This window comes from Antrostomus carolinensis, unplaced genomic scaffold, assembly GCF_000700745.2.
Source record: "Antrostomus carolinensis isolate BGI_N321 unplaced genomic scaffold, ASM70074v2 scaffold15406, whole genome shotgun sequence".
NCBI lineage: Eukaryota > Metazoa > Chordata > Aves > Caprimulgiformes > Caprimulgidae > Antrostomus > Antrostomus carolinensis.
In genome coordinates, this window is record NW_010324040.1 from 6,228 (window position 1) to 17,632 (window position 11,405).

Here is an 11,405-nt window from a genome sequence, read left to right on the forward strand (position 1 = left end):
CTTTCCCAAGAGGTAAAGATGAAGAGGAGGCATATTGGGAACAAAACTTGAGTTTGATGGAGCTGGTTTATGTGTGTAGTGAGCATGTGGCAGGTGAAGGCTGGCCTGGCTGCAATCACAGGTGGTTCTTTTCCTGCTAAAGTAAAACAAGACTTTTCTTTGGGGAATAAGTGTCTTAGTTGCAGAGGCTTTGAATTTATTTGGCTCTTTAGGTACTAGTTCTGCAGTGCCACCTCAAATGATCTTTAGATTTCTATAAACAGTAGAAAACGAATGTTGGGAATCAGATTTTCTTCAATGCCTGAATAAGCTTTTAGTAGTTTGTGCTGAGTTGGATTTATTTGGCTCTTTAGGTACTGGTTCTGCAGTGCCACTTCAAATGATCTTTAGATTTCTATAAACAGCAGAAAATGAATGTTGGGAATCAGATTTTCTTTAATTCTTGAATAAGCTTTTAGTAGTTTGTGCTGAGTTGTAGTGATGTGTGAGCCTTGAATAAATACTTGGATGCAAAGCATGAGATTCATATTGAGTAGATGAAGGTGTTTTTTCCACGGGGTGGTCGTGCAGGAGAGCACACCTGCTGGCACCTCTGTGTTTCCTTTCATTGGAATGTCCATTGCAGGCAGGTAACTGTGCTAAACCTGAACAAAGCATCTCCTGGAGGAGACTGACGTGACAGTTTTATATGTTGGACTCAAATTGCAGCTGTATTGGATGGAGATGTAATAAAGAGGTTAGAATCTAAAGAGGTACAGAGAGAGGGGGGATTTATTTTAAGATTAAAAATACATTTTTGAAAAATCTCTGTCAAATTAACTGAATCTTACAATAACATGCTTCAGTTTTCTATGCCCTTGCTGGAAAAGGTGAAATATATTGTTCATTTTTATGGTCAGTTTTCTGCATTCTGGGCTGTTTGAGGAACAGACTTGAGCCTTCGAAGTTACTGGGTCAGCTGGCTGCTGAAGTCCTCAGTGAAGGAACCCACACAAGTCCCCCTGCTGAATCAGCAGCAGACACCCCTACAGAAGGGTAACTCAGGCATTTTCTTTCAGGGTTTTTTTTGGAATATGTTAATTTTCAAACTTGTTTTTGCTGTAAAACAAGCTTTAATTATTTTGACTTGTTCCTACTGTGTGTCTCAAACAACTGTTCTAGGAAATGTTGCTTTGAATAATGAGGCTGATTTAATACCTTGAAAAAACACATTAAGCCTCCAACCCACAACTGGTCTATCAGTAATGAGCTGTAGCTTTTTTGTAGAAGCACAAGTAGGCAGAGGCGTGAGTGCATCAGGAGGTGACAGCCTTCCAGTACAAAATCAAGGGTAGTGTAAGAAATTAACTCAGTTGCTCATCAAATGTGATCTTCTTTCTCTTTCAAGAGCCAAGGATGAAGCGGCGAGCATCAGACAGAGGAGCTGGGGAAACATCCACTAAGGCCAAAGCTCTTTGTACAGGGATTTCTGGAAATAATGCCAAGAGAGCGGGTCCTTTTATACTAGGTAAGCAGGGAGGGTTTTCTTCTTCAGTGTTCAAGGTAGTTACTGATTGCAAAACTGAAAAGAAAAGCCACTATAAAATGAGGTAAACAGATGTGTAATTCAGTGTCTCACCTCAGAGTGCAATTCACTTGATGCAGCAGCCTGTAGAGCTTCTGCAGCTGGTCAGGCTAAGGAGATTTGTAGGACTAATACAGCAAGGCAGACACAGCTTCTCAGATAAATATAAACCTTTGTTTTCACCCTTGGTTTTTTATTATTGTTATTTAGAACTACATTCTTAAACTTTGTTAAAGAACAAATTCATTCAGACAGTTTTTTGGGTAGAGCTCTGGGGAGATGTTCAACCCTGCCTGCCTGGAATATGCTGTCAAATCAGCATGTAGGCAACTTAATAGTTCAGTAGTGGTCGTTATAAGCAGTATGTGCCAAGGCAAGACCACTCTGCTGCCTTTTGAGAGTTGCTAGAATAGTTTTTAGCTCAGAACTAGTTATATAAACTGTCAAAAAACATGATGGACTTCACAGTGGAAGCCAGTGGCTAATCAGTTGGAAGCTGATTGATTTAATCTGAAGAGTAGAGACTATCTGTTAACCTGACATTTGGACTAATCTGCGTACCTGTGCAGTCCCTGCAGAGGTGGCAGTTGGGTTCAGAGGTGTGGTAACAGCAGTTGCTGTGGGTGTTGCTAGTAAATGTAAAAGCCATATGGTTCAGGCATGCAGAAATTTGAATTTCTGAGAACAGCTGTGCCATGTGTGGGCTTTTGTTAAATGGTTCTCCCCTGAACAAATGAAACATTGTCCAAAAAGGTTTCAGAGTTCAATACCTTTTTTTTTTTTCTTTAGATTGTAATTTGGGGAAACACATTTAGTCTCCTGAAGAAGAAAAAAAAAAAGGAACTTAGTTACAAACTAATGCAAAATGCGTGACATTCACATACTGATGTAACCCCGAATTAGTCATTGCTGCTTAAAGGAAAACAAGTCTGTTTTTGCTTTGTGCTGTTAGGTCCACGTTTAGGTAACTCCCCTGTGCCAAGTATTGTTCAGTGTTTGGCAAGAAAGGATGGGACAGATGACTTTTATCAGCTAAAGGTAAGCACACTGCAGGGCTTCCACATCTTCAGAGCTCTGGAACTTCAGCTCTCGCGACAGAAGCGCTGGCAGCAGCGTGTGGTGTCGGCTGAGCCCGTGCGCTGTCGGAAACGGCTCCTGGAACTTCCCTTGGGCCCAGATCTGGTGCTGAGATTAGCCCTGAGATGAGGCCTCTGTGGCTGCTGTGCTGCTCTCCTGGAGCCCTCTGATCTCTGCTGGGCCTGAAATGGGGGTGGCTCCAGTGGGGAAAAATCACCTGGGATATTTGCAGAAAGCCACCTGAGCTGTCCTGTGTTAATCAAGCTCTTGTTGCGTGTTCTGTGCTGATGTTGGTTCAGATAGGTTTGTGGCAAGTATGCAAACATCAGAGCAGTTACATCAGCTGTTAAACACATGGGAATACCTAAAATATGAGAGGTTTGGGGGCATTCGGGTTTTTCTGGGAGCTGTAAAGATCTTTTCCCTTTTCCTGAAGATTCTCACCTTAGAAGAAAGGGGTGATAAAGGAATAGAAACCCAGGAGGAACGGCAGGGGAAGATGCTGCTGCACACGGAGTATTCTCTCCTTTCCCTGCTCCACAACCAGGAAGGGGTGGTTCATCATCACGGGCTCTTTCAGGTACCACTGGTCACCATCCAGGTTGGGGGAATGCCAGGAACTGCTGTTGGCTTGAGCTGCTTTTGTTTAATGGACAGTTTGTGCTGACCCTGTTCTTGTGTGTAAAGAGTTACCAGCACACTGCTGGGATTAACCACTGCCGCTTCAAACAAGCGAGTTTGTGGCAGGGGCTTTTGAGAGTTAAGTGGGATGTAACGGGTGGGATTTGGGAAATGCAAGACCATTGAAAGTTGGGACAGGTGCTCAGTAGCATCCCCTTCAAACAGGAAAACAGCTGCTTCACTGGCAAATGAATTTGTGCCCATAGAGCACCCTTTAGAACTCAATTTGTGCTTTCCAGTCTCTGTACTCTTTTATGACATCTTGTAAGAGGGGACAAATTGCCAAGAAATTGTTTCAGCAAATTAAACTGGTCAATGTGCTGATCAGAGTCTCGTGAGAGTTGTGCTGCTCTTAACACCTTCAGAGCTGTTCGTGGATGCGGCAGGAGTCACTGCTTTGGTTGTTGGTATTGCCGAGCTCGCTCGTTGAATTTTGTCAACAGACTTTTCACTTGAAGCCATCTGTGCTATATCTTAAATGAGCCAAATGTCCAACTCAGCCTGTGTCCTGTTTAATGTTACAGAAGAACTGCTAATTGTGTCTTAAGATTTCTGTTCTTCTCGTTAATAGTGTGTGGGGTCCCTGCTATTCCCAGTCTGCACTGCTGCAGAGTTTTTCTAGGTTTTATCTAAAGGTGTCTGTGTGTAAATAAACAATATCAGTGCTGACATATGTGTATAGCCACACAGCATAGGCTTCCTCTGACCTCTTTAAGTAGAGGTCATGTATCATCTTTTTGAAATCCCAACTCAGGGCAAAGATCAAGCAGCCTCTTTGCATTTGCTTATTTTGAGATCACCACGTAGTTAGTTATTCTCTGGTGCTGTGTGTGTAAGTCCACGTGCCCACATTCCTTCCCTGAACCTGTTGCTCGTTTGTTTGCCTCCTCGTAGGACCGAGCTTGTGAAATTATCGAAGATCTAGAAGCCAACAGAATGGTCAGAAAAATGAAGAAGCGCATTTGTCTTGTGTTGGACTGTCTCTGTGCTCACGATTTCAGTGACAAAACGGCAGATCTGATCAATCTGCAGCATTATGTCATTAAAGAGAAGAGACTCAGCGAGCGGGAGACAGTAGTGATATTTTACGACGTGGTACGAGTGGTAGAAGCATTACATAAGGTAAGATCTTTGTTATCCCCCTTGGTGCTGTCTTAGGTGTCCCACGTTAGTACAATAGATGGTTTAAAACTTCCTTGTGCAGGCAGTGACAGTTACAGAGGATGGATGTTCCAGCTGTTTCCCCCTAACAGTGTTCTGTGTAAGACCTCATGCCCTAAGCCATAGAAGAGCCTTTCCCTTCCCTGGAAGGGAGTTTCTCGATGATAACCCAGTGTTTGTTGACTGTGGAGAGGGGCCAGCTGGACTGAACGCAGATCAGGTGAACCCTACAGTGGTGCTAACCTCAGAAAGGGGCGGTGGAAGAGGAGAGCAGAGGCTAATCAAATGCAGGAAACACTTCAAGCGATTTCCTTTTGAAGCAAAATAAATCACAGTGTAAAAATTGATTCCTGAAATCAGAACCTCAAGCTACAAGTTTGAGATCAATGAACTAGAAATTACTGTGATAAAAGTAGATTCTGTCAATGTTTGACTTCTTACCCTGTGGCAGCCCGTCCTTCCTTGGCAGAGCAGTGAAGCGTGTATCTTCGAGGGAATGCTCATCATATTGGTCTTAGTGAGCCTGGACACTAAAGTTTCAGGTCTCTTAGTTTCAGTCAAGTCTGTGTGTTCAAAATAGCAAATTTGTCTGTTCTGTCCTGACCAGAATCAAAATGAAATGCACAATACCCAGGATGCAACATGACTTGAAGCCTTGATCTAGGTTACTTCTGAGAATGAAGATGACATGATTTCAAAAAGATACTTGGTGCTTCTGTCCAAGTATCAAATTTATACTTCCATAACAAACATGCTTGTGCTCATGTTATACTATTATGTATTTTACAGAAAAATATTGTGCACAGAGACTTGAAACTAGGAAACATGGTGCTAAACAAAAGGTAAGTCTGCTGGAGAGCTGCTGTTCTGTCCTGTGTTTCTCCCCTGAAGCAGGTTTCTGTCACGAACACAACTGAAGGCGGCACTTGAGAGTGCTCTGGTGTGAGAACGGCGAGGGAAATGGAAACAGGCTGTGCAAAAATACAAATCCAGTTCAAAGTTACATGAGTTAATCTCCAAAAATAAATTGAGCCCAACCTGGATAGTTCACTCTTCCACCAAGCTTAGTCACCCCATGTCAGCACTTCTTTTTGGATTCTGTCTACTGAAAACTAAATTTTAGAGTAATTCAGAAACCTGCTAGAGAAATACTTTATATATATATTTATTTATTTTTAAAATAAAATGTAGTAAGTGGTTCTGTTCACATAATTTACTCTCCATCGTGCTAAAGGAATTCCCAGCGCTGCAGCCTGTACTATAATCACAGCAGTGTTAAATCTTTGACTGCTATGTTTTTGCTAGCAGTAAAATATTTACTTATCTAAACAAAAGTTCTTCTGTCTAGTCTGTATTTTGTCCTTGAAATAGCTTCCTTGTTCACATTAGCTGGCTTGCTGCAAGCCCCAGTTTATAACACATCAGTGTCCAATGTGTCTGGGAGGCTGTGCAGACCCAGGAGGGACCAGCCCTCCCGGAGCAGAGTGAGCAGCGTCAGTGGGGCGCGAGTTCAGGGCAAGTGAGAGGCAGCTGGGGGTAGCGTGAGCTTTGCTCGTGGCTCCTTGGAGGTTTTCAGTTGTCTCAGGTTATGTAGTTATTTAGTTGGCAACCTGGTTCCATTTCACATACTCTGCTGTGTCCTCCAGTCTTACATTACTGGCTAAATGTTTTGCACTAACTTTTAAGAATGAGTGGAATTCATTGTCTTTTCACACTGTCTGGTTTTCTGTGGAACGAATAAAAAACTGGAAGGCTTTAGGTCTGCAGGCTTCAAGAGTCTGTACAAAGCGTGCAGGTTCACTGTGGTCACAGCTTGCTGGTTTTTTTTTCTCCTCCCCAATACTCTGCTTTCAAACAGATTTTTACCTTCTGATGTTGAACTTCTTGGTTCCCCCACACACCCACAACAGCTACTGCTTTTCAGGGCGACCCGTGAATGTTTTAAGTCATTTCTGTAGAGCTCTTTTAAGATAAATCTCTTATCTTCTGCTTGCTTCTTTGATTCTTCTTGCTAGGAAGAGGCAGACAAAGGTTGCTGCTTTGAAGGATCCACCCTGAGCTTCCCTTCTTTTCTGGGCAAAGTGGAGCATCCCACTCGTAGAGCTGCACACAGGGGCCCTCACTAGCAGGGAGTGGGGAAGGGGGAGTGGTGGTACTTGAGGCTTTATTAACACACTTACCAAAGTAATTCTTTGTGTTACATACTATGTTTCTGCTTTTTACTAGCAAGACCATCAGCTTTGGTGAGGAAAAACCGTAGCCTGTACAGCAGTGAGTCATATGAAAGGGTGGGTGAGGCGTAAGAGCACATCACCATGGAGAGGACCAGCCATTTGGGCTGATCAGAAATGTTTGTTCTGTTCCAACCCTGCTCACAAAAGTGCCAGAGCTTTTTCTGTTGGCGGGGGAGTGACAGCAGCTACGGATCACTGCAAAGTCCTAACCAGGCAGGTTGCACCCTGGCTTAATGAAGGTCCCTCTGACGTTGTCCCCCGTGAGATGTGGACGTTAAAGCGTCACAGGTTTTCCAATTAGCTGGGGCAGTAGTTGGATGATTTCAGATTAGATCAAATTTCAGTGACTAAATAAAACCAAGCAACTCTGAACATTTTAGTGTCCTTTAGAACACTTAGTCTTTTAAATCCTTAACAAATCCTGCAGATTGTTATTCAGCCAGGGAAGCCTCTTGACAGTTGAAGCTAACACTTCTTAAACACAAGTGTGTCTTTCTTAATAATCATCTCTCTGTTGCCAGCCCACACTTGGTTTTATTTTACTTGTCTGTTAGACTTGCTGGAAATATTTCTTGGTTATTGTGACTGACTTAATTCATTCTCTCAGGCTCTAGTTGTGGAATACTTCTCAAGAATATAGAAATCTTCTAGACAGTATTTTTCTCCTCAGTCCTTTAAGTTGTATGTTAAAATCCAAATTATCTGAGTGCCATGGAAGATTTAATGTGATAGCGGTTTTGTAATGAGCTCACTTTCTCTGGTAAAATTCATTAGTTGGAGCTGGCAATTCCATAGGGGAGTAGGGGCATCTTCATAGTGAAACTGCGTGTACCTGCGGCTCTCGCCTTGTCTGTGGGAGGTTTTTTAGATGCTGATCAGACTTTCTCTGTTCTGTGTACTTGAGTGTGAAGAACAGTCGTGCAGATCAGGTACAACTGCTGTCAGACTCCTGCCATGGGACTGTTGGGTGACACAAAAGAGTTTGTACTGGATCTGATCAAAGGTCCTGCAGCTCATCTGCTGGCACTGCGTAAGCAAACAGGGCACAGGGGCCAGGCGTGGGGCAGCCCTTCTGGGGGGTGTTTGCCCTCAGCTTCCAGAAAATGTTGTGTGGAGAAGATGCTTTTACAGATAATATTTGGGAAAGGTAGGGGAGAGTCAGCAATTAAAACAGACTTCTACTTTGTTAACATTTATGCCCTACAATGGTCAGCAAACACACAAGTGCAGATCCTGGTGCTGCTGATGCCTGCAGGGTGCTGTGCTGCTGGCTAGCATGCTCCTAGGATGCTGGCCAAAAGGCAGCTGTGTGGCTTCAAGGTGGGCAAGTGACATGAGCACCCTGTGCTTACAGCCACGCTTACATGTGCCACTCAAGCTGGATGTAGATATTTTCCATGGCTGTAGAATTTATTCTCTTACTCCCCCGGTGTGGAATCCCTCCCACTGGGATGGAGTTGATCTTACAGCTCCACTTGTCCTTTCCCAGCACTTCAAGCTTCCCAAAAAGCCCCGCAGACACACGCCTCTGTTTTGGTGTGAACTCCCTCTGTTTGTGCTGTTTGGCTCATGCAGGCTGGTCCTTGTTCACTGATGCCTTCTGATTCTCCCCAGGACTCATCGAATAACGATAACAAACTTCTGTCTTGGCAAGCACCTGGTGAGTGAAGATGACCTGCTGAAGGACCAGCGAGGGAGCCCTGCCTACATCAGCCCAGATGTGCTTAGCGGTAGGCAACCCCCTTCAGCCCTCGGTGGGACTTCACAGCCCCCACACTAACACCCCTTTCATTCCTTTATGGCTCTTGGCAATAAATGAAAGCCACTTAGTTCTGTTCCCATGTGTAACCTGCCTTCTGTGAGAGCCTCTTAATTAGGGTCCAGTTATGAGACTTGGTCTGTTTTTTTCCAACTGGGAAAGTACAGAAGGAAGGAGTGAGTGTAACTTTTTTCTTAAGGCTAGTCTGAACTTCAAAGCTAATTAAAAGCTCCCTGCCTGTTCCTAAATAAATCTGACTGCAGACAAGATGTTCCATTTCCCATGTCTGAATCTTGTTCCTGAGGTTTCACTGAAGCTGCAGGTAAATCCCCAGGCCTAAGGGGCAGTTGGCCCAAATCCCACCATCCTGTTGGTTGATTCCAGGCCATGCACTAAGAGGAGCAGTTGCTGCAGCTCCTTCTGCCTTCCAGAAGGGAACTGCTGACCCTCTGGGCAGCTTGTGGGCTGACTGAGAGGAGTTACTTAAAAATAAAGGAATGATGACACCAGGCCAGACAGGCAGTCTGTTTGGGCTGTATCTTGTCTCCAGCAGTCTGGCCTGTGCCTTGTTTCCAGCAGAGGCCTTAAGCAGAAGTCTGGCAAGGAGCAGCTTTCCTTCATGTCCTCCCACCTTTTAACTGTTTCCAGTGCATGGGACTGTGGGGCTTTCAGAAACAGATTTGGTTTCTGTCTATTTAGGTGCTTCAGGGGTTTTCTCTTCCATGAACTCTGAGGTCTGCTACTGTGCTAGTTTTTGTGTTGGCAATAGCTGAGCAGGCAGTGGTTGTGCTGTTTGTCAGTGTAGTAACAAGCACCTCTTAGGGTTTGGTTTTTTTATCTAGGTGAGCTAACTAGTGTTGAAAGGTGCATTTACAGCTGGGACTGTGCATCTGAAGCATCTCTCCATGTAGACTCCAATTCTCATGCATTAGCTCATCATGTTGCAGAGTGCTCCTGGCAAGCCCGGATAAAATTCCCGTTGGATGGAGCTGAACTGCACGTTGCAGTCCCAGATCACTCCTAATGCATCCCAGCTGCTGAGGGTTATCCATCCCCAGGGCTGAGATAGGGTTGGGATGATGGGAAACTGCCTAGAACTGTGGACAGAAGGTCATCAGCACTAGCTGTTTTCTGGACAAGTTGGCATTACATTGGGCAGCACCACTCACTGGTGTGCACATAACCAGTGTGAAAGCCGGAATCCTTGCCGGTCTGTCACACTTGTGTGTGTGTGAGGATAACACAGGTACTGAAGAGTGATTTGTTCATGGCATCCCGAGCTCTCAGAAGGAGCTAGTCTTGAAATTGCCAGACCCAGTGGACTCCCCTCAGTAAGTGTGTTGTCAGGTTCACAGGCTGCAGCAGTAAATGGAGCTGAGCACTTCCGATGGGATCTGCCAGGCAGGTTTGAAGCTGCTTCCCTCCTGGGCAGGACTAAGCCAGGAAGGGAGCAGAGGCAGGCGGGGAGGTGGGACGTGTGTTTTTTGCAGGCCTTTCCTGTTCTGCAGGATATCCTGAGGCCTCTCTAACCAGATGGATGGTATTAACCAAAGGCTCTGCAGGAGCTTGGAGCAGTTGCAGCTCCAGTGGCTGGTAAAGGGTGCGTGGAACTGCTCCTTCCTGCTCACCCGGGGCACCATTCTGTCCTGGACTTCAGCCCTGTCACCCTCCCTGCCAGCACAGCTCGGCTGCAAGCACCTGCCTTTCCTCTAACAGCTCTCTTGGTGGATTGACGGGCCTGTCTGTAGCCCACATACCACAGGGTGCTGAACTGACTGTCTTTGCTGACTTCCCTGACAGCTGAGGCTGTTCAGGACCCTGCAAGGAGCAGCCTTAGTTACAGATCTGCATCTCGTGTAGCACAGCCTGGACTGATCTGTGGGTGCGATCGCACTGTGCCCCAGCTCTCAGCTCTCTGAGAACAGCCCTTCCCTGCCTGGTGTCTGTGCAGCCTCAGCCCGTGCTCTTGAAAACGCTGCTCCAGAATGGCTCAGTCTGCAGTTCCCCTCCAAGCATCAAGGGAAAAGGATGTTACTTGAGGACATTCCAGGCTTCACCACCACCCTCAGACTCTGAGCATCCCTCTGTCTGTATTGCTAATGCTCCTGTGCAAGGGGAAGCTAAAACGCCTGAGGAATTAATCATTGTATTTGGTCTCCAGGAGAAGTTGTCCTCTGCTAGGAGATGGCTTGCATTCTATGGCTGCTGAAATGTCACCGCAGGAAAAGCTGGAGGAGGAGGGAGAGGTGCCTTTTTTTTTTTTTGAGCATATAAGCATAGAATAATTAGTACAAATAACAAATGCTGCAGCAGTGACTCACTGGGTGAGTCAGAGGAAGTCATTCCCTCGGTCCTATGCTGTGGTACAGCACTGGAGTTTAATTTTTGACCCTGGTGCATGCTATGCTGCTGTTTGACTTACTGTGTGATTGAAGGGCTTTAAAGCAGCGGTTCTGTTGAGCAGATCCCTGGGCACGTGGGGGCTGCAGCAGCTTTCAGGATTGCCTCAGTGCAGGGGAGGCACCTTCCTGAACCCTCCACGGCTTCACCACAGGCTCCAGTGGCCAGATCCATCCTGGAGGCAGAGCCCCATCTCGATGGGCTCAACCTGAGCCACGTGCAGAGAGTCTCAGTCTGCACTTCCACACAGACCTCAGTGCAGGCAGGGTGGGGAGGCTGGCATTGATCTCGGGCTGCTCTTCACCTGAGGACTGCTAACTCTTCTCAGCCTTTCTTTCCAGTGCCTTGTCCTCACTGGCCCTTGAATTCCTGTCTCCTTTGACCTGGACTTGCAGCAGGATGTGTCTGTGGAGCCTGTGAGGCTCAGGGACTCGCAGGGATGGTGAAGGGGAGGGAAGCGGGAACTCCAGCGCAGTACACAGTGGTTCTGATTTCTTGATGCTCTTGGATCACATTAGGGCTGTTCAGC

At 45.8% G+C, this 11,405-nt stretch overlaps 1 protein-coding gene across 2 annotated transcripts in view; it reads left to right on the forward strand.

Moving 5' to 3' along the window:
• Positions 1-11,405, forward strand: part of STK40 (serine/threonine kinase 40) — a 15,651-nt gene that overhangs the window by 900 nt on the left and 3,346 nt on the right. The window contains exons 2-7 of one of the 2 annotated variants that reach the window (XM_010170804.1): positions 1,388-1,507; positions 2,517-2,602; positions 3,078-3,221; positions 4,217-4,444; positions 5,273-5,325; positions 8,332-8,447. In XM_010170804.1, the coding sequence (XP_010169106.1) occupies positions 1,396-1,507; positions 2,517-2,602; positions 3,078-3,221; positions 4,217-4,444; positions 5,273-5,325; positions 8,332-8,447 (739 nt within the window). In that variant the 5' untranslated portion in view covers positions 1,388-1,395. Of the gene's footprint in view, positions 1-1,387; positions 1,508-2,492; positions 2,603-3,077; positions 3,222-4,216; positions 4,445-5,272; positions 5,326-8,331; positions 8,448-11,405 lie in introns of those variants that run through there. The other variant, XM_010170803.1, reaches the window with a different exon arrangement.